The sequence below is a fragment of the Monodon monoceros genome, unplaced genomic scaffold (assembly GCF_005190385.1).
Source record: "Monodon monoceros isolate NGI ecotype Baffin Bay Population unplaced genomic scaffold, NGI_Narwhal_1 Super_Scaffold_7, whole genome shotgun sequence".
Classification (NCBI taxonomy): Eukaryota; Metazoa; Chordata; class Mammalia; order Artiodactyla; family Monodontidae; genus Monodon; species Monodon monoceros.
Window position 1 is genome coordinate 66008174 of NW_021703784.1, and position 24034 is coordinate 66032207.

The 24034-nt window shown below is 40.3% G+C and overlaps 1 protein-coding gene across 1 annotated transcript in view; it reads left to right on the plus strand.

Annotated features, from left to right (window-relative positions):
• Positions 1-24034, plus strand: part of SPON1 (spondin 1) — a 275827-nt gene that overhangs the window by 65088 nt on the left and 186705 nt on the right. Inside the window, exon 3 of the mRNA XM_029208778.1 lies at positions 13574-13707. Coding sequence (XP_029064611.1) covers positions 13574-13707 — 134 coding nt within the window. The remainder of the gene's footprint in view (positions 1-13573; positions 13708-24034) is intronic.

The following is a 24034-nucleotide window of genomic DNA, read 5'->3' on the forward strand; positions in this document are numbered from 1 at the left end:
ATTGCATACTTAATAGATGACAGTATACTGTAAACATAATTTTTTTCTTTTAATTTTAACCTTTAAAAAATTTTTTTATTAAAAAAATTTTTTTTAATTTAAGTATATTTGATTTACAATGTTGTGTTAGTTTCAGGTGTACAGCAAAGTGATTCAGCTATATATACATCTAGTCTTCGTCAGATTCTTTTCCTTTATAGATTATTACATGATGTTGAGTATAGTTCCCTGTGCTATGCAGTAGGTCATTGTTGGCTATCTATTTTATATTTAGTAGTGTGTATATGTTAATCCCAAACTCCTAACTTATCCATCCCTCTCCTCCACTTTCCCCATTGGTAACCATAAGTTTGTTTTCTATGTCTGTGAGTCTATTTCTGTTTTGTAAGTAAGTTCATTTGTATCCTTTTTTTTCCATTCCACATATAAGTGATATCATATGGTATTTGTCTTTCTCTGTCTGACTTACTTCACTTAGTATGATCATCTCTAGGTCCATCCATGTTGCTGCAAATGGCATTATTTCATTCTTTTTATTGGCTGAGTAATATTCCATTCCACAATGGAACATATATATATATATATATATATTACATCTTCTTTATCCATTCATCTGTTGATGGACATTTAGCTTGCTTCCATGTCTTGGCTATTGTAAATAGTACTGATATGAACACTGGGGTGCATGTCTCTTTATGAATTAGAGTTTTCATCTTTCTGTATATATGCCCAGGAGTAGGATTTCTGGATTATAGGGTTACTCTAGTTTTAGTTTTTTAAGGAACCTCCATACTGTTCTCCATAGTGGCTGCACCAATTTACATTCCCACCAACGGTTTAGGAGGATTCCCTTTTCTCTACACCCTCTCCAGCATTTACTATCTGTAGACGTTTTGATGATGGCCATTCTGAACAGTGCGAGGTGATACCTCATTGTAGTTTTGATTTGCATTTCTCTAATAATTAGAGATGTTGAGCATTTTTTCATTGCAACATAATTTTTATACATACTGGGAAACCAAAATATTCATGTGATTCACTTTACTGCAAAAATTAAAGAGGTCTGGGACCGAACCCACAGTATCTCCAAAGTATGCCTATATTCCTGCTTCTCCTCTTTAGGGTGTCTTTCTCCTGCATTAATAGAATCAGGCTAAGGTGTTGGGGGAACACTTCCCTCTAGCTACAATATATGAAGACCCACTGCTTCTCACAAACCTCTAGAGAAGAAATACGTACGAGATGATGCAGTAGGACATATATTCCCTCGTTCTCTAACTTGATCCCTAACTATCAGTGTCCCCTACACTCTCTGACTCAACAGTCCACATTTAGATGTACTGTTGCCCTTTCCTTCAGACTCAGACCACCCACTACCCAGACCAATAAGGACTTGAGGACAGCCTTCTTAAGCAACCACTGTCCCCATCACTATCCCTGATAGGCATCCGTGGTCGTGGTGCCCTGCATTGACCACTGGGCTCCCGAGGTATTTTCTTTCTCACATCTCACATCCCCACCCCACCCACAGCAGAATTCCTTTCTAATCCCAAGGCCGAAATCTAACCTCTCCTGCCAACTCTATTCCAAGCCCATGCTCATGGGACCAGTTTTCTTCTGTGGATGTCATTCCAAGTTCCTGTTCTAATTATCTGACTTATCCATGGTTCTCACGTGGGAACTGGAGCCCTGACCCTGACCACAAGCTCTGTTCTCTATCTATGACTAGCTTTCTGCTACCAGAAGACAAAGGTCCAAGATGGCACCTATGGGGACTTCCAAATAATATTCTCCTGGATGTCCCACTGCCATGGTCCACCCACTTGTTAGACAGCTTGTGACTCTATCCAGGACCTTGATGTTATTTAGGTTCATCTCCTGAGGCTTAAGTCTGTCGGACCCCAAAGGGTGAGAAAACATAGCAGAAGAGAGAATCCGTATCAGGGTTGAGGAGGGGAGCCAAAATTAGACTTAGGGAAGAAGTATTGTGTATCCAAGTCTGAAAAGAAAGTGAGGCCGTAAACAGGATGGGAGTAAATGTAGGCCATGATGCAGATTTCAAAGTGGATGTGGTAGGCGATTCAGGATTGTGATCAATGGAAAGTTTTGGAAACTTTGAAAGTCGTGCTGATGAGGTGGCTTAGAAAGTCCCTAATATTTGAAAACGTCTATTCATGACCAGATGCCCAACCAGTTGCCTTAGTGATAGGTTGCCAAGCATTCTGGGAATCCAACCTTGTCCACCTGTCTTAACTTGTTCTACCTTACCTGGCTATCTCACCTGCCTGGATGGGGACCAGTCTCAGGTCCCTTAATTTTTCTCTCTTCTTACAGGGAGTCAAGCAGCCTCCTTGCCAGCAAATCTCTCCCAAGTGACTTTAAACTTAAACTTAACCTGAGAAGGTTTATTGTAGCCTACATTAAAAAAAAAAAAAGAAGTGTTACCCATAGAATGTTGTAATGAAGTCCCTTAAAAAGAATTAGAAACCTCTTCATTTAAAGCAGTACATCGTCATTTTAGAAAATTTAGAAACCACAAAAAGCATAGACAGGAAGTAAAAATCACCCATAATACTACTACCAGACACCACCACCCATCATAATATGTTTTAATTTTTAGTCTCAGAAAAGAAGCCAGAGATTGAAATGAGTGTTGAAACCTTTTTAAGTGACTTTCATTTAGTTGGTGGCTAACATGGTGGGTCTACTGTAGACCAGGACAAGTGTGGAGATGTTTGGGGGGTGGGGAAAGGGAAAAGAACAAGTTCTGATAGGCCCAAAGCTTGTTGGAGGAAGCTGACATTTTCTGGAAAACAAACAACTTTGGGAGCATTCTCTGAATCGGAGGAAATAACCCCTTCTGTTCAATGCTCAATTACCATCTGGCAACTGAGGTTGTAGATAAACAACCATATTTACCTAAGGTGGCCTCTGTGACTTGGCAAACATTCTTCTTTGTTTCACTGCTGGGCCAAGGGTCTGAGTCTTATCTCCCACTGGGATCTTTTTCAGAGATACACGCTTTCGTTTCAGACAGTCCTGAGTCAGAATCCAGACCAGATCACTTTGACTTTTATTTCCTCGTCTATGAGAATAATTATTCCCATCAACGACTCAAAGATGTGACCATGTTAAGTACCTGGCACATAGTAGGTGCTAATTAAATATTAGTTCTCTTTGGCTTTCCTAATATAGTCACCCAGAACGCTCCCAAGGATTTTAAAGATTTAGGGTTAAAATTACCTGCAAAAGTTCTCTGTAACCACCAGTAAAGGGGTTCCTCATGGAGGCCAAGTGTGCCACTCCAAGAAAATCACATGGTTTGGAAATCTACCCTCACACCAATAAAGCTGCAGAAGGGAATCTAAGTACCCTTTAAGAAAATACGAAGCAGAAGTACTGTTTACATTTACCAAGTACTTGTGTGTGTGTTTGAGTGGGATGTTTAGTTGTCAGCTGGTCCAGTGGAGGTGGTTCCATAGGACTCAGCTTGGCTAGAGAGAAATTCTTACCTAACATAAGGGAATGACACTGTCAGGAGGGAGTGTGGTAAAGGGGAAAGAGCACGGGCATTAGAGCAGATAGGGCTGAGGTCAAACCCCGGTTCCACCACTGCGGGATTTGAACAGGTTATTTAACCCATCTGCATCACAGTAGTTTCCTCAAGGACAGGCTTAATACTGCTTAATTATTGGAAGGAAATGGAAATCATATATGTCAAGTCCTTAGGCAATAGAAAGTGGTCAAAAATGCAAGCTATTATTATTATCAAGGCTATTAATAATCATCTAGAAAAACAAAATCCAAAGTCAGAAGGACTTTGTCTAACTCCAGGGAGTTGTCTAAATAGGGAGTAAAGACAGATATTGCAGCCAGGAGGTAGAGCCAGCAATCTCATAACCAAAGGGAGGGGGCACGTACATCTAGTTCTTCAGTGCACACCTCTTAGCTCTCAGGCTCTGTGCTAAGTGCTGAGGAAACAAAGAGAAGAAAAGCGAGAGACATAGTGTCTGCCCTCGTGTAGCCTACAGATTATTAGAGAGGTAGACATTAATCAAGGACTCAAACAAATGCTTGTAAAATTAAAAGAGGGCTAAAGTGTCTGAAGGGAGGGGGATGGATATATGAGAACACATAACGGGGGAAATGGCCATAGTGAAAGAGGACAGGGAAGCCTTTTCAGTGAGAAGGATGAGTGAGCTGAGATGCAGAAAAGGAAGAAAGGGAAGAAGGAAAGGAGGAAGGGAGAGGAGGAAGGGAGGGAAGAAGGAAAAGGGAATTGACTAGGCTTTTGCAGGAGAAAACAAGTGCAGCAAGCAAGGTGGGGAGGAGATGGCACAGTATGAGGCTAGAGAGGTGGGAAGGCAGGGACTTGACTCTTAAGGATTTCAGTCTTGATTCTGGAAACAATGAAAAGCTGTTGAATTGTTCTAAGGAAGGAGATTATATTCGTGCTTTTAAAAGATCACTCTGGTTTGCAGTATAGAGAAAAAAATGAAGAAAGGCAAGAGAAGATGTACAAAAACCAGTTAGGATAATTTTATATTAGTTCAGATTAAAAATGATGTAGCTTAGTCTACAATAGTAGTAGGGATATTAGTCTATGGTAGTAGTAGGGATGGTAGTAGGAATTCAAGAGACATTTGGAAGGTAACATGGACAGCATTCGGATATATGAAGGGTGAGAGGGGGAGAAGAGCCAAGGATGACACCTGGCGTTTCTGACTTGCACAATTAGAGCAGGACCAGGTTAGAGGGAAGATAAATTAGTTGTTGCCAAGGTGTCTTTGAGGTATGTTTCATCCAAGAGGAAGAGCAAGTAGACGATAGAAGTTTGGAGATGCATGCCTAGAGCTCTGAGAAGTGGCCAAGACTGGAAATGTAAACTTGTGAATCATCCACACATAGGTAGCAGTTAATGCTGTGAGTTGAATGAGATCACCTACATAGAGGGAATAAAGTCAGAACAGGAGAGAGCTTAGGACTGAGCTTTGAGCAATTTCAAATTTAAAAGCCAGTAGAGGAGGATCTGCAGCCAAAGAAAATAGGGAGAGAGGACAGGAAAGTGGAGGTGGGGAGAGGGCAGGAAGGAGCTATGGCACAGAAGCTATGGGAGGAGAGTGCTTCAAGAAGGACTGTAGATCTATTAGGTTAAGCACTGCAGAAGCCACTGATGGCCTTAGCTAGAGCTGTTTTAATAATGTGATGTATGCCCCAAACACCGGGGATTGGGATGAAGATGAGTGGGATGTGAAGTGAAGACTGGAAGTATAGCCAACTCATTCAAGTTATTTGATTGTGATGGAGAGAAGAGAGATAACACCACATCTGGAGGGGGATGAAGGGTTAACTGAAGGTGTCTTTATTTTTCAATGGGAAAGACTCAACTGTGCTTACAAGATTAATGGGAATGACTCAACAGGGGCAAAAGTTGAACCTGGAGGAGAGAAAAGGGGTAATTGTTAGAGTCAGGAAGAGGGATGGGAACAGAGCAGAGATGAAAGAGAAGTAAGGTTCCTCTGTTATAATAAGAATGAAGGAGGACGGGGTGAATGCAGGTGGGAAAGTGAAGGACTTTAAATCTGCTGACTTCTGTTTATTCTGTGAAGTAAGTGGCAAGGTAATACAGTAAGAGTGAAAGAAGAGATTAATGTTGGAAGTTTGGAGAGATTGGAGATTTGAAATCATCATCGTTGACAGTGGAAAGGTAATAATGGTTTGCCAGATACATACAGCAATGTAGCCGGGCAGACCTGAGGCTAGGAGTCAATTAATATAGGAGACAATTGGCCTCATCACATGACTTTGTCCAGTAGCACCGAGCTCCACAGGTGTGAGTGGCTGGGATTTTATCACATCAAGAAGGTAAAATGAATTGGGAGATTGGGATTGACATATATACACTACTATGTATAAAATGGATAACTAATAAGAACATGCTGTATAAAAAAAATAAATAAAATAAAATTAAAAAAAAGATAAAATGACAGAGAAGCAAGGGAGTTTTTAGAGTGTTTATACCATATATGAAAAAATAAAGATCCACAGAGATAACGCAATGTTGATAAAGAAGAGCAGGGGAAAAAATAAAAAATAAAAAAAAAAAAAGAGCAGGGAATGAGGACTTGCCGTTCCAGATATTGAAATATATTACAGTGCTATGGTGGGGGTGGCTGGGAACCTGAGTAGAAAGCTCAGTAACAATGTGTTTGGGAACCTGGTATACATATGCCCCATTGGCCTGGAAAAGTCTGTTTTGCCAGTTGTCTCAGAATATTGTGATCATTAATAACAAACTTTTTCATCCTTGTTTGGACAATAAATTTTATGGTCACTCTTTATATGAGAAAGGTGGCATCACAAAGTGGAGGAACGGTGGATTGAGTGGTGTTAAAAGTAGCTCACAGTATGGACTTCTAGCTTCTAGGCCCGCGGGTAAGGAGCTTAGAGGTCACCACTCCATCCTAACAAGTGAAATGCTGAGCAAACCAAAAAAGCAACAGTTCTTTTTAGAGCCATCAGAGAAATGAGATTCCAGGGCACATTGCTGCCCCCAAATTGGAGAGGCAGACAGGAGGATACAGAGAATCACAACTTAACAGAGCAGAAATTTCCATGTGCCAGAGTAGGAAAACCTGAACTACAGTTGATGGATTGCATGAGGCTCAGTGTGGACAAGTCTGAGAGTTAGAAACTCCAGAGGCGCCCAGTCATTGGCAGGGAGGGGGAATAACTTTTGTGGGCTTCACCTCCAGGAGATCTACCACGTCCTCACAGTGAATATCAGAGAAAAAATTCTCTTCGGGCTTCTGGCAAGGGGAGGAGGAAAGGAACTAGTTTTAAATACACCAGGCATTCTGTTCTTCTCAACAAGGTCTACTCTCAGGAGGAGCTATCTTACTAGAGCCTAACCTCCTAGAGTTTTTATCAGAACCTAGCCTATCTGGGGGAAGGGAAATACCCAACTCCAGCCCCCTCCAGCCATCCAGTCCCACCTAAGTGGTGGGGGGAAACTGAGACGCATACGTGAAATTCACAGTCCAGGGGTACACGTCACCAAAAGATGGAGACCTAATCATAAGACTATAGAACACTTCCTCTCCCTGACCCCTTACCACAGGCATACTTCAAAGATATTGTTGGTTCAGTTTCAGACCACTGCAATAAAGCAAAAATTGCAATAAATCTAGTCACATGAAATTTTTGGTTTCTCAGCACATATAAAAGTTATGTTTACATTGTACCTGTACTCTATTAAGTGCACAGTAGCATTATGTCTAATAAATGGACATACCTTAATTAAAAAATACTTTGTTTAAAAAATGCAGTGTGTGAAATGCAGTAAAGTGAAGCCACAATAAATTGAGGTATGTCTACATGTTACTAAAGGCCTATTTACCTCAGTTCCTTTTATAGCACATCATGTCCACCTTGCAACAAAAAATTAAAAGGCAAACCAAAAGGCAAAAAACACATCTGAAGAGATAGAGAAAGCATCAGAACCAGACACGGCAGAGATGTTGGAATTATCAGACAGGGAATTTGAAACAACAATGATTAATATGCTAAGGGCTGTAATGGATAAAGTGGACAGCATGTAAGAACAGATGGGCAATGTAAGCAGAGATGGAAATCCTAAGGAAAAACCAAAAAGAAATGCTAGAGATCAAAAACCTTGTAACAGAAATGAAGAATGCCTTTGATGGGCTTATCAGTAGACTGGACACAGCTGAGGAATCTCTGAGTTTAAGGATATATCAACAAAAACTACTAAAACTGAAAAGCAAAAACACAAAGACTGAAAAAAACAGAACAGAATATACAAGGACTATGAGACAACTACAAAAGGCATAACGTATGCATAATAGGAATACCAGGAGAAGAAAGGGAGAAAGGAACAGAAGAAATACTTGAGACAATAATGACTGAGAATTTCCTCAAATTAATATCTGACACTAAACCAAAGATCCAGGAAGCTCAGAGAACACCAAGAAAGATAAATGCCAAAACAACTAAACCCAATCATATCATTTTTAAACTACAGAAAATTAAAGATAAATTAAAAATCCTGAAAGAAGCCAGAGGAAAAAAACACCTTACCTACAGAAGAACAAAGATAAGAATTATATACAACTTCTCAGAAACCATGCAAACAAGAAGAGAGTGGGGTGAAATATTTAATGTGTTGAGAGAAAAAAGCCACCAACTTAGAACTCAGTACCCTGTGAAATTATTCTTCAAAAGTGAAAAAGATATAGAGACTTCTTCAGACAAACAAAAATTGAGGGAATTTGTCGCCAGTAGACCCGTCTTGCAAAAAATGTTTACAAAGTTCTTTAGAGAGAAGAAAAATAATATAGGTCAGAAAGTCAGCTCTCCATTTAAAAAAGGAAGAGTATTAAAGAAGGAATAAAGGAAGGTAAAATAAAATTTTTAATTTTTCTTATTCTTAATCTAACAGATAATACTTTGTTCAAAATAATAATAGTAACAGTGTATTCAATTATATATGCTTATGTCTATATATGCTTATATATGTGTAAGTGAAATGAGTGACAGCAGTGATATAAGGGAAAGGAGGAAGGAATTAGGGATATTTTGTTATTATAAGGTACTTGCACTATCTTTGAAGCAGTATAGTGTTATTTGATGGAAGACTTGGGTTAGTTGTAAATGTGTACTGAAAACTCCAGGACAACCATTTTAAAAAGCCAAAAAAAAAAAAAAAAGTATAATTGATATGCTAAGAAAGGAAAACAAATAGAATCATATAAAATTCTCAATTAGAACCAAAAAAGACAGAAAAAGTGTGAAAGACAGAAATAGGAACAAAGAACAAGGCAACAAATATGGTAAATATTAATCTGCCTATATCAATAATCAGTTTAAACATCAGTGGTCTAAACAGATCAATTAGAAGGTTGTCAGTGAATCAAAAACAAGACCCTTATATGTTATCTATAAGAAACCCACCTCAAATATAAAGACATATATCAATAGATTAAAAGCAGGATGACGAGAAAGATATACAATGTTAACATTAATCAAAAGAAAGCAGGAATAGCTATATTAATTTCAGGCAGAGTGGACTTCAGAGCAAGGAAAGTTATCAGGAATAAAGAGAGGCATTACATAATGATAAAGGGATCAATACTCCAAGAAGATGTAATAATCCTTAATATGTTTGCACCTAATGACAGACCATCAAAATGTGTGAGCTGAGGGCTTCCCTGGTAGCGCAGTGGTTGAAAGTCCGCCTGCCGATGCAGGGGACGTGGGTTCGTGCCCCAGTCCGGGAAGATCCCACGTGTCGCGGAGCGGCTGGGCCCGTGAGCCATGGCCGCTGAGCCTGCGCGTCCGGAGCCTGTGCTCCGCAACGGGAGAGGCCACAACAGTGAGAGGCCCGCGTGCCGCCAAAAAAAAAAAAAAAGTGTGAGCTGAAAACTTGTAGAACTGCAAGGAGAAATAGATGAATCCATTGTCATAGTTGTAGACTTCAATTTCCCTCTATCAGAAATGGACAGATGTAGCAGGCAGAAATTCGGTAAGGACATAGTTCAACTCAGCAGTGCCATCAATCAGCTGGATCTAACTGACATCTATAGACTCCATTCAACAACAGCAGATTACGTGTTCTTCTCAAGCTCACATGGAACATTCAACAAGATGGATCACATTCTGGGTCATAAAATACACCTTAACAAATTTAAAAAGATAGAAATTATACAGTATCTGCTCTCACACCACAATAGAATTCAACTAGAAATCAATAATAGAAAGATAGCTGGAAAATCCCCAAATAGTTGGAGGTTAAACAACACATTTCTAACCAACACATGGGTCAAAGAAGGAATTTCGGAAGAAATTTTAAAATATTGTGAACTAAATGAAAGTGAAAATACAACTTATCAAAATTTGTGCGATGCAATGAAAGCAGCACTTAAGGGAAATTTATAGCATTGAATGTACATATTAGAAAAGAAGAAAAACTTTAAATCAATAATCTAATCTTCTACTTTAGGAAACTAGAAAAAGAAAAGCAAATAATATCTAAAATAAACCGGAAAAATAATAAAAATTAGAGCAGAAATCAATGAAACTGAAAAAAGAAAGAAATCAATAGAGAAAATCAATAAAACCAAGAGCTGGTTCTTTGAAAAGATCAGTAAGATTGATAAGCCCTTAGCCAGGCCAACTGAAAAAAAAAAGAGGAGACACAAGTTATTAATATCAGAAATGAAAGAAGGGACATCACTACAGATCCCATGGACACTAAAGGAATAATAAGGAGTACTACAAACAACTCTATGCTCACAAATTTGATAACCTAGATGAAATGGACCAATTCCTTGAAAGACACAATCTACCAAAACTCACACAATAAGGAATAGAAAATATCAATAGACCTATATCTTTTAAAGAAATTGAATCAATAATTAATATCCTTCCAAAACAGAAAGAACCAGACCGAGATGGGTTCACTGGTGAATTCGGCCAAACATTTAAGGAAGAAATTATACCGATTCTCTACTTCCTAACTCATTCTATGAGGCCAGCACCACCCTATTACCAAAAGTAGACAAAGACATTGCAGAGAAAGGAAAACTGCAAACCCATATCTCTCATGAACACAGATGTAAAATTCCTCAACAAAATATTAGCAAATCAAATGCAACAGTGTATAAAAAGAATAGACACCATAACCAAGTGGGATTTATCCCAGTCATGCAAGGCTGGTTCAGCATTTGAAAATCAATTAATGTAATCTGTCACATCAACAGGTGAAAGAAGAAAAATCACATGATCATATAAATAGATGCAGAAAAAGCATTTGACAGAATCCAACACCCTAACTCTCAGCAAACTATGAATAGAGATAAAGGTCCTTAACTTGGTAAGGAGCGTACAAAAACCTACACTTAACATCATACTTACTGGTAGGAAACTTGAGACTTTGCTGCAAAGATCAAGGACAAGGCAAGGATGTCCCCTCTCACCACTACTTTTCAATATCATACTGGATGTCCTAGCTAATACAACAAGACAAGATAAGGAAATAAAAGATATACAGATTGGGATGGAAGAAATAAAGCCGTCTTTGTTTACAGATGACATGGTTGTCTACATAGGAAAATCTGAATCGACAAAAAACCTCAGGGAACTAATAAGCAATTACAGCAAAAGCTTGATGATTGCCTGGGGTTGTGGGGAGGGAGGGATGAATCGGCAGAGCAGAGGATTTTTTAAGGCAGTGAAACTACTCAATACAATACTACAGTGGTGGATGCATATTATTATACCTTTGTCAAAACCCCATAGAACACCAAGAGTGAACTCTAATGTAAACTGTGGACTTTGGGTGATGATGTGTCAGTGTAGGTTTCTGTAGGTTTATCAGTTGTTACAAATGTACCACTCTGATGCCTGATGTTGATAATGGGGAAGGCTGTGCATGTGTGGGAACAGGGGGTATATGGGAACTCTCCGTACTTTCTGCTCAATTTTGCTGTGAGTATAAAACTGCTCTAAAAAAATCTGTTCACTAATTTGTTTTGAAGTAGCTCACAGTATGGAGAAAATAGAGTTGGATCCCTACTCCATCACATTAAAAAGTAAATTCTAAATGGATTGAAGGCCTAAATATTTTCTTCTTACTAGAAGAAAATACTAGAGAATATCTTTGTGATCTCAGTGTTTTTAGCAAGACCAAAAAATTGCAAGCCATAGGAGAGAAATTGATCAATTTGATTAGATGGAAATTATTGAAGAATTCCAAAGATAAGATGAACGTCTGGGTGACAGAAAGGTATTCGTAAATGACGAGCATTTCATATCTGGAAAGTCCTACAAATTGACAAGAAAAAGAAAAATCCACCGGTAAATATTTTGAGTGGGCAGTTCACAGGAGAAACATTATAAATTTATGAAGAGATGCTCAAATTTGCTAGTATTAAATGAAAACAAGATACTACTTTATATCCATCAGATTGGAAACAATTAGAAAGTCCAATAATCACAAGTACTAGTGAGGATATGGGGCAATGGGAACAGTTATGCATAGCTTATAGAATGAAAGTAGGTAAAGCCATTCTGCAGAACAATCTGGAACTACTTAGTGAAATTAATATGATTATACCCACAACCTCACAACCAAGCAGTCCCACTACGTGGTTTATATTGCTGAGAATCTCTCAGGTACGTTCATAAGCAGAGCAGCATGAGGATTTGTATTACAGCAATGTTTGTCGAGGCAAAGAGCTGGAAGTCAGTTAAGTGCTCCTCACTGGGAGAATAAGTAAAATGTGGTCCATGCATGCAGTGGATACTAAGCAGCATCAGTAGCAGTGTTACATTCACATGTAGTAACATTGACATATCTCAAAATTATAAGATTAAGTGAAAGAAATATTAAAATACAAAACTCTAGGTAACTTCAAGTAAATTATACACACACACATATATGTAATATATGTATATGTGTATATAGAGATATTCAGAAGGACATATATTAAATACTTAGGAGTGAGCGGTAAACAAAGGAAGGAAATGAGAGACGTATAAAGAATATAGAGGTAGACAAAACGTTGCCTTTGCTTTGCACAGTGATGAAAGGATATGATGTGACTTAATTTTTTACCTGCTTTCCTAAAAAAAAGAGGAATTAAAAAACATTTTAAATAAAGTAAATACAATATGGATATAATGATCTCATTAAGTTGTATTTGAAAATTAAATGAGTAATTCATATAAAGCACTTAGCTTAGTACCTAGCCTACACTAAACACCCAATAAATGTTCTCTGTTAATGTTAGTAACATCACTCATGACACAGCTACTACCAATCAGTTGGAGTTGGCACTTAAGACCCATTGGATTTAGATGGTTTCCCCCAAAAGATCCGTTCAGGTCTGACAGTCTGTGGTTCTACGAGAGGGATAGGCAAGTCCTGGCTGCAGACCCAGAAGCAAGCCGGAGAAATGGTGAAAAGAGCCTTGTGGAATGGGAATGGCTACCAGCTTTTTTGCAGTGTCATAGGAAATCTTGATGGTTAACTTGGGAGAACACCGGTATAAGGCACAAATTAAGAAAGGAGAGGCTGCAAGAGGAAACAGTGCTATAGAGCTGGGCGACTTTATGTACTTTGGTATACTTACTCCAAAGGGGGGTTTTCTTTTAACATTTTAATTTCAAGCTATAAAATTGAATCACAACGTCTAGGTATATAGTGTTTGCTTTGGATCATCTCTCCCCCACCCTCCTCCTTCCCTGAAGTGGGACACAGGTTGTTGTAGTGAAATGAACAACATCATCACCTAGTGGCCTGTCCCTCAAAGTGCTGACATAAGATCCTGGTCCCAGAGAGCGGAGAACAGGTGCTACATCCTTGCCCTTATGTTAATTCAACAAGCATTAAGTGGGACTCTGTGCCAGGCACTGTTCTGGTGTCTTGGGGATGTAGAACTACTAACAGAAAATGACAGATTTAAAAATAAAATTAAGGAAGTGTCAACACGGAAACTTCCCAAAGTGACATTGCATTTTAATGTGTTTATTTTCCACTGGTTTTCCACAGATCATAGATGAAGAAGAAACACAATTTATGAGTAATTGCCCCGTTGCGGTCACCGAAAGCACCCCACGGAGGAGGACGCGGATCCAGGTGTTCTGGATAGCGCCCCCTGCAGGAACCGGCTGTGTGATTCTAAAGTAAGTGAACAAGGGAATCCTTGGAACACTTCACTCCCCTTTCCTGTGCTCTCTCGAAGTCTCCGTGGTGCGGTTGCAGAAGGAAAAGTGCCTTTATTGGGGCATTAGACAAGTTGTATCATCTCTCTGCCCTCCCTTATCTTGACTCTAAAATAGGACTATGGGCGGTCTTTTGTAAAGTGCTATGAAAAGAATCAATCACCTGAATCTCTGTTTTCTTCCCATGCAATGATCTGCTGGTTACTCTCTATCTTCCTAGAGATAATGATCCTATGGCTGGTCAAGAAAAATTACGACCCGGGCGAGGATAATTTTTGGCTTCCTCCATCTTGAATACACCCCCTGTCCTTAAGCTGTGCTAGGCTGACCTGAGACCTGACTATAACCTCCGTTGGCCCCAGGCTCTGCTTTATGATCCTGTCTTCTTCCTTCTCCCATCAAAATTGCCCTCTTGCACCGCTTGCTATGGGGCATCTTGATCCTCATCTTGGTGAGTTACAATAGATGATGAGAGGTATGAGCCAGCCGATGGTTTTCCCATGAAAGGTGGCATTATCTCAAACCTGTGCTTCCAAAGTTGTATGTTATAGAATGATGTTCAGGGAGATGTAAATAGGTGGGCAGGAAATCAATTTCTATGGTTAAGTAACTTTGGAAGATGCTGTATGCTATATATCTCCTTCTTGCAGATTCACAACATATATTAGCATATTGAAGGTTTTGCAAAGTCCTGCCAAAAAAGAAGTCTGTTTAACTTGGTTTCACCCAGCATTTCCCAAACTTGACTGCAAAGCTCCTTTTTTTGCTGAGACATCTATTAACATTAAGTAGTTTGAGAAATGTGGCTATAACCTGTTTTAAATACATTTTAAGGCTCTATAGAGTGATGCTGAGAATTTTAGGATTTCAGACAGGCAAAGAGTCATGGGTAGATAGATAGGCAAGGCTCCAATGCCAGCATCCAAGAAACCCTTTTTCCTGGAGTTAGGGGCTGGGAACTTCCCAACCATCTTCTACTTCTTTAAATCCCCTAAGGCCTTATGTATATATTTGGTTCATTTGTCTGAACCTGTGGCAGGTGGACATTTCTAAAGACTTACAACTACAGCCCAGCCCTGAGGAGAGACTGATAAGGAGGCATTCCATCTAGGCTCTCCAGTCCCTGCAGTTTCTGGACCCAGCTGTTCCTGCCTTATGGGAGAAAAAGAAAGCTTGCAGAGATTTCTGGAAGCCTCTGTCCATTGTCCAGACGCAGTCTTGTCTTTGGCCTCTTTTTGCTGCCATCTGTATGGACATCATTTATTTTTTTCTTAGTTTAATGCAAGCTGAGCATCCTTCCTCAGATTCCTTGAGACGTTTGGCTTTTGGCACTAATCTACATTGGTGATTTGTTTTAAATTTAGAAGTAGAATTTATGTATAAGAAGTCCCAATATATAACATGTATCTAGTATCTAGTTGCAATGTGGGAGAAGGCCTTGTGGGAATAAACGAAGACCACTGAACTGAGAAAAGAGGCTATTTATTCAGAGCTTGCTATGTAGCAAGGAAGTCAGCTGCCATCACTAGCATTTGACAGAGACTCAAAGGCAGGCAGAGGAGTGGGAAAGCTTTACAGTGAAAAATAAGAGAAGATTGTGGGTACTTTCTCACTGGAGATTTGTTGGCATGGGGAAGCTGAGGGTGGGCTAACTAGAAATGGAGCATCTGATGTGATTGGTTTGGAGAGCATATTAGGCTTTCTCTGACTGGTCCTGAGATGGAAATAGAGGAGGCAGTGGGGCAAAATTAGAGAGTTGACATCGTTGCCCAAGTCCTAACTGTTCTGGACTAATGGCTACAGACGTTGTGGTTTGGTTTCCCAGGCCATTTACTGCAGAGGTTGTGGGTCAGAGTTCTATCGTCACTGTTATATACAGCCAGGCCTTTGTCCATTAGTATATTCAGTCTCAGCCTGGAGACCGGGTTCTCAGCTTGGCTTTCCAGTACCCACACCCCTGCCCATGGCAGCCCTATCACTCCACAGAGGGGCTCTCCAATATCAGATCTGTGTGATGAACCTTCCTGCTCTAAAACCCTTATCCCTTTGGTGTAGATCTCTGGTTTTCTTTGACTTATTGTTCTCACAAACCAGAAGCCTTTGATCTTCCTGTTGGAAGCCAAAAAGGCATCTCTTGTTTACCGTTAACAATGAACATATGTGAACATATGTTTATCCATTAACAGTAAACAAATGTGGCTTGTTCAGTCACTCATTCTTTCAGTAAATGTAACTGAGCTTCTATTTGCACAGACATCCAAAGTGTACAGGCAACTGAAGTTAAGATCTTGGCCCTAAAGGTTCTCACAGGCCAAATGGAGGAGAAAGAAAGGGACAACCAGTACTGTCTACCATGAAGTCAGCTGCACATCTAGCGGGCTTTGTCTAATTTAATCTTCACAACAAACTTCCCCCTTTTATGCAGGAGGAGACAAGTCTCAGTGAATTAGGCAAGTTTCTTGAAGTCATACTTGCATTTAATGCTAAAGCCCCATGTTCTTCCTTTCTTTTATCTTTTTCTGAAGGAATTAAATGTAATCTATAATTATTCACTAAAGAGATCATTTTATAGGTAAGATGTAAATACATTCACATTGTAAAATTTCAAACAATACAGAAAATAGTGAAATACAGAAAAATGCAGAATACGAAAAAAGTGAAAAATCCCTGACATTTCTCCCAATAAATCCCACAGTCTTCTACCCCAAAGTAACAATAGATATCAATTTGGCGTGTATTTGTTAGACTTTTATCTGTGAGTTTATACACATATAAAAAAACATACAAGTAACCTTTACACAAATGGTATCATGGTCTACGTGATCTCCTGAAATTAAATAGGTTTTCACTAAGTAAAAGGTATTAGAGATATTTCCAGGTCAGAACATATGGATCTCTGTTTTTAAACTGTTGCATATAATCTACTGTGCAAATGTGTTAGTTATTCCACAGTTGATGGACATTTAGATTGTTTCCAGTTTTTTACTATTACCAATAATGCTATAATAAACATCCTTATACATACCTCTTTGAGCAAATATGCAAGTTTTTATCCATGGTAGCTGCCAAGAAGTAGGATCATAAGGGATGGACATTTATAATTTTAATAGACACTGCCAGATTTTCCTCCAAAAAGCTTGCCAACTTAAACACTCTCCCTGACTGTGAACAAGAGAGCCTGTTTCCTTACTTGCTCAACAACTCTTTTTTTTTTTTTTTTTTTAATTTGGCTGCACCAGGTCTTAGTTGTGGCATGTGGGATCTTTAGCTGTGGCATGTGGGATCTTTAGTTGCGGCATGTGAACTCTTAGTTGTGGCATGTGAGATCTAGTTCCCTGACCAGGGATTGAACCCGGGCCCCCTGCATTGGGAGTGTGGAGTCTTAGCCCCTGGACCACCAGGGAAGTTCCTCAACAGCTCTTGATGTTTATCATTCTTTAAAGTTCTGCCCATCTGATGGTTAAAAATGGTGTCTTGTGGTAATTTATATTTTCCTGATTATTAGTAATTTAAATTAAGAATCTTTTCAAATATTTATTCCATTTTTATTTCCTCTTTGTAAATGGCCCATTCATATTCTTGTCCATTATTCTAATAATGTTTCTTTTAAAAATTGATGTTTATATATTTCCATATATTTATATATAAAATATATGTGTATATTATATGTATAAAATATATTTTATATTATGTATTTTATATATAAACATATGTAACTATATAATTTAATATATTTAAACTATATGTTTAAAATTGATCCTTATATGGTACAGATAATAACACTTTGTTATAAATTTCAAATATTCCTCTCCATCTTTCTTAACTTTGCTTATGAGTATCTAATCATCCAAAAATTTGGAATTTTGTTTTAGTCAAATGTATCCATCCTTCCTCTTATGAATTTTGATTTGTATCTTGTCTAAAAATAATCTTCCTACACCCAAGGTTATAAATATATTCCCATATTGTTAATATTTTTATAGGTTTAAAAATAAATTTAGGTCTTTAATCTTCCTGGAATTTAATTTTGTGAATAATATGGTATCAATAAGCCTCAAGAAAAACTAGATGGCATGCTCCGCATGAGGTGCCAAAGGGTCGTTGAATCAGGGGTCTGATTGTGATGGTGTGGCCAAAATAAAAGTGAGAGGAGCCTTTAGCACCCATGTCTGAAGGGGCGAAAGGAGCGTGCAGAGGACGGGGCAGAGAAGACCACCACCTCCCAGGGGCTGAGAACTTCAGTTAAGGGAAGCTACTAGCCTGAGGTGACCCACAGGGATCCCAGTCTTGATTCCCTGTCGATTCTCCCTTTTGACCTTGACTCCCACCACGAGGACAACGAAGCCTCGTTGATAGAGTTCACACAGATTCTCCTCTCCCGCAAAGAACAGGGTACAGAAGGTTGAAGGAAGTAGCTGGAGGGAAAGACCAGAGCTGTCCACACAGCTGGGAAATGAAAATCTACCTATTTTTCTCAAAATGGCTAGGTAGTTGTTTCACATCCATTTATCACATAGTCTGTCCTTTCCCTTATTGTTTGAAATGCTACTTTAACAAATATAAAATTTTTATACATGTCTGTTCTGTTCTGTTGATCTTTTTATCCCTGCACGAAACCCACACCATTTTATAGCAAAATTTTATTTTATGTTTTGATAGCAAGTCATCGCTCATTAATCTTCTGGTTCAAAATGTTCATGACCACTCAAGCAGATTCATAATTCCAGACGAATCATAGAATGAGTTTGTGTTGTGTTTAATAAAAACGTATATTGGGATTTTGAATGGTGTTGCAAACCCTACAATATGTTTTTATATCGTAGGAACGTACAATGTGTTTTCCCAGTTAGAAATACGGAATATCCCCTCTTCAGGTCTTTTATGTCCTTCAGGAAAGTCATGTAATTTTTCCTCATTTGAATTAAACATTCTTGTAAGGCTTTTTTTCCCCCGCAGGTATTTTATACTTTTATTGCTTTTGTGAATGGGCTCTTTTTTCCTGTTAAAGTTTCTAATCATTGATTGCTTGTGTTTAGGAAAGCTGTTGATTCTTGTACCTTGAGTTTGAGTTTAGACAGTGCTGAACTCTCTTAATAGTTCTAATGCTTATTTTTCATTTGGGGGGGAAATAATGAATAAATATACCTTTGTATCTTTTTAATGTTTTAGTTTATTATCTATCACCTCTAGTACAATATTAAATAGTGGTATTCATGCTTATTCCTGATTTTAATGGGAATACTCTTATAATTCACTTTTAAGTATAACAGGAAGTACAGGTATCAAACTGATGCCTTGAATCAAGTTGAGAAATACCCTTTATCTAGATGAGAAAGTTTCCTTGTTTTTCTTGTGGAAGGTGGTATTGGAGAAACCAATCACAACCAGTATTCCATGTGTCCAGAGCTGACCATCACTGAGAAAGACTCAGAGTATAAACAAGGATCCTGACTTTCAAGACACTTTCCTGAAGTCTAGTTGTGGTGTAAATAAAAATACGTATGCAAAACTTAGCCAACCCAAGACAGACATGAACTGGGGACAGATTAAACATGGTTAGTCAGAAACTAGATGAATGAAGAATGTAATAATGGGAGCACCAGAGCTCCTTAGAAAGGTTAGTTTATATCTTGAAGGCAGTAGTAGGCTGCGGATAAATGGACAGAAGGGAAGAGGTCATTCCAGGTGAAGGGTGTGAACAGAGTGAAACTAACGTGAGAACTTAGAGGTGAGAGTAAATATGGCAGCACTGGGAGACAGTAAACAGACAGACTTGGTGAGATTAGAAGGTCATCGGGGGCCGAAATCCATTGCTAAATCATGCAGGTTCTCCAGTGTCAAGATGAAGAGGTTGAACTTGATTCAAGAGGAACAAGGGAGCCATTAGTGGATTAAACAGTGGACTGACATGCTAGAAGGAAGATTCACTAAAAAGTTAGTCTGGGTGCTTACGTCTGGCAGCAAATTCCAGGGAAGATGAAAGGGGAGACACTAACTTCGTTGCAGAGCCCTCACTTTCAGAAATGGGCGTTCGTGTTGCTGTGTTTGGGTAATATTCCTGGGAGAAGGCAGACTGGTATTGTAAGCTGCAGAGCCTGCTAGATGTCTGGAGATGACAGCTCTGAAGCCCACGTAGCTGGTCATGTTCCTTTGCCCAGGAGGGCTGGGAAGGGAAGCACACCGCAATTACAACTTTCCTTTTGGCACAAACCTGACACCATTTCCATTTTCCCTTTGGATGCAAAGATCTGAACATTTCTAAATTACAGGGTTTTGAGACATCCCTCCTTATAGCCTTCTCCCTACAAATGAATGACCCAGCACTTAAAGTTTCCGTGGCATGCTTCAACGCTGCAAACTGTTACAGCAAAGTGGTGACTGATTGAAAGAAAAAGCCTCTGTGAATAGAATAGATGTTTACAGACCCCATCAGAGGGAAGTCCTATCCCCTTAAGTCTGATAAAAGTTTTGTCCCTGGAAGTGATCTTGTCTTTCCATACCTTCATTGCATACATTTATTACTAGACTTCTGACACCCACTTGTCACTTCTTGGGAGGGTTTTGAGATGTGGGTTGCCTTACCCTGGAGGAGATAGTCACTTGGTGAACCATTTGGGGAATTCAACCGTATGAAACAATGATTGGTTGCAGGCAGTAATAACAGCCCAGAGCCAAGCCCTGGTCTAGGTGCATTATAGATACTCGTTTAATCCCCAGAGCAACTCTATGAAGTGGATACTAAAGAGGATGCTAAGGCACAGAGAGGTTAAGTAACTTCCCTAAGGTCACAGGGTAAGTGACAGAGCTGGGATTTAAACAGAGAAGCATCTGGGTTCTGGAGTCTGTGATCTTAGTACTGTACTCTACCATCTCAGGCAGGTCAGGTTCACCTGCAACTTCTCCTTCTCCCCCAACATGATTAGTTACCATAACTGCCTCTTCTTTCTCTCAGTTTCTTTACATTCACTGCCTTTTTCACAGGCACTTCTTGCCTCACTATTGCAGGAACCTTGTACTGCTCACACTAGTTCCTTGCCCTGTGATTCTGCCTCTTACTGGTATAAGAATTGCTGTCCTCATGCGCAGCTGAGTCACACCGCTTACATAGCAAACTTGAAGGGGGCTCTGCATCACCTTCCAGATCAAGTCCGGAATCCTGATCAGAGCATTTAAGTCTCCCTATGTCCTTTACCAGTCCCTGACCAGCCTCTTCTTCCACTGAATCCCTCCGTGAACAATGTTCTCTTGCCATTCTCGTCTACTCACTCTCTTGATAACATTTATGGAGCACCTACTGTATGCAGTCAATGAGGATTCAGAGACTGTCCCTGAGAATGTCACAGTCTAGGGGTGAAACACAAAACACATCAAGTCCACAGTCCTTCATCTGCATTTCTGGAACCCAAAAAGCTCTAAAATCCAAAAGATATTTTCTTAACTCATTTAGGACCCAAACCTGCCTTGAACTGACTTGAAGTTATTTATAGTCTTTTAGTGTAAATATTAATGTGTTTGATGCTGCCCCAGACCCTGATGGGGATGTTACAAAATATATGCAAAGTGCCCTGTATTATCTTTCTGAAATCCAAAAATATTCTGAATTCTGAGATACCTCTGGCCTCAAGGGTAACAGATAAGGGAACTTGGCCATCTGATGGGAAGTTTGGTCATGGATTGCAGGGGAGGCAGCCCTCTGGCAGGACTGGGATTCACAGAAATATTAAAAACGAGCAATTCATTTCTTGCACGTGAAATAGCCTGTTCCCAGCTGCAGCTGCTACTAGATCTGAGAACGTATTCAGTGTTCCCCATCACCAAAGAATGAAGCCAAAATTCCTTCGCGAGGGGTCCAAGGTCCTTAGTGATGTTTGCAGACACCTTTGCAGCCTCATTTGTTGCTCCTCCTCCCACCCAAGGCTGCAAGCTTCATGGAGGAGGGGATCAATTTTACTCATCTGTGTGGCCCTAATGTAGGGGTTGGCAAACCACAGTCTGTGGGCCACGTCTGGCCCACTGCCTTTTTTTATAAAGAAGGTTTTATTGGAACACAACCAGGTTCGTTCATTTCTGGATTGTTTAGGGCCCCTTTCACGCTACAGCAGCAGAATTGAGAAGTTGCAATAGCGACCTTATAGCCTACAAAGTCTAAAATATTTTTTATCTGGCACCTTATAGAAAAAAATGTACTGACCCCTGCTCTAAAGTATATACCCCAGTGCCAGGAACTCAATAACTGCTGATTCTTGGCCTGGGTTCTCCTAAAAGCCCAGCTTAGACAAAGGCTTGTGTGCAGGGAGTTTATTTGGGGAGTGATCCCAGGGAGAAGGTGGGGGCAGTGGGGATGGGGGTTATTTGGTCAATTGTTATTGACCGGGTCATCACCGTAGGCAGTCGATGCTTGCCCCTGCTGGGACCTTTGGAGAAGCCATATGACATGTGTCTCAGAGCAGCGTGCCCAGGAATGAAGGGGGAAGCCATCATCCATTGGTTTTCATCCTCCATTGATCAAGGGTAGCCCCACAGGCATTAATGCCCCTGCGCTCTGGGCTGCAGGTGTGTGAATGTTCATCAGGTTCTGAACATGTACTGCAGCATCAAGAGAAGCTCTGGGACAAGAAGCAAGAGGTACACCACACAGACAAGGTGTGTATCATCTAATTAACAGTGGACAGAGCTGCTCATAGCAACAGTGGATGGAATCAGAGTTGGGATGAGAGGATGTGAAGAGGCGTATAGAGATGCTCAATGCATCAGTTAGTATGAGTAGTAGTATAAGTAGCTTGCAGCAGTTAGTATGAAGAGTAGTATAAGTAGCTTACATTTATCGCCAAGAACTATGCTAGGTGCGTTGCATGCCTTATTTTACTTAATCTTCATAAAAGCCCTGTAGGGTCTTCACTATATTCTTCCCATTTTCTTGATGAGAAAACTGAAGTTTAGAGAGTTTGTATTCAGGGTAATAAAGCAGTTTAGTGATAGAGCTGGGTCTTAAACCCACTTCCACTTGACTCCAAAGCCCTTGTTGTTAACTAATCACCACTAAGCTACACTGACCCGCACACCCCCACCTTCTGCCTCACTTGGTCTCTGAAGCCTGGAGAGGCACAGGACTGCCTGGGTCCGGGATGTGTTGCTCCCAAGTGAGGAAACTAAATGTCCTTTAGAAAATGGAAAATGGAAAACAAACCCAAGGACCTGGCAAGAGAAAGACTTGTTAGTGAGGATAGAGATGAGTATTAGGAGGGATTAGCCAGAACTCATAAGATTTTGTAACTTCATGGAGCTCACCAACTCTTTTTATCTTGGAAGGAAATAACACAGAAAACCCACATCTGTTGACTCTGTGTATGATTTAGAGGAATCTGGCAGGATTAGAAGGATCTGATGTGGCTGAAGTGTAGCTTACCCTGCAATTTTTCTGGCATTAGCTATTGAGAAGAACCACAGGCTCCTTTGTCATAAGTCAGGGTGGCTCTCCCTTGAGGCTGGCTAGAACCTCAGCAATGCTAACTAGGGGTGGAAGCAAGGAATCTACAGAAAAGGGGGTGGGAAACCCCAGACCAGTAGAAGAGGCTGGTTCTTGTGAGAGCAGTTGGAGAAACCAAGACTATGGTTAAAAGGGGAGCATGAGGGCTCCCTTGGTGGCGCAGTGGTTGAGAGTCCTCCTGCCGATGCAGGGGACACGGGTTCGTGCCCTGGCCGGGAAGATCCCACATGCCGCGGATCAGCTGGGCCCGTGAGCCATGGCCACTGAGCCTGCGCGTCAGGAGCCTGCGTTCCGCAACGGGAGAGGCCACAACAATGAGGCCCGCGTACCGAAAAAAAAAAAAAAGGGCAGCATGTGCTTGGTTCAGGAAGACTTAGATACTCTAAGACATGTCATCCAACAGGTGGAATCCAGATGCCAGGGCTTCCTGGGAGGCTGGCAGTGGCATAGTTCCAAGGGAGCAGTCCAATGTCGGCAGAGTTTCGTTCAGCAGCTGGAGTCCCAGGTGTAGGATCCAGCCCCTGGGGAGAAAACTGGGAAGAATTAAAAGGAAGTACGTGCTGTGGAGGCGCTCCAGGCACAGCAGGAAACAGGCTCAGATGGAACACTGAAACCCACACTGCAAGGGGCAGCGGTGTGACCACAACCCGGTGGGCATGTGCGAGTGAATGGCCCACCCCAGTCATGCACAGGGACCCAGAGCCCTGGCAGCAAGACCAGTCCCAGTCCTATCCCAGTGATGGAGCAGGGATTGCCAAGATATTCCAGGCCCTGATCGTGGTGGGATCAAAACATGATGTT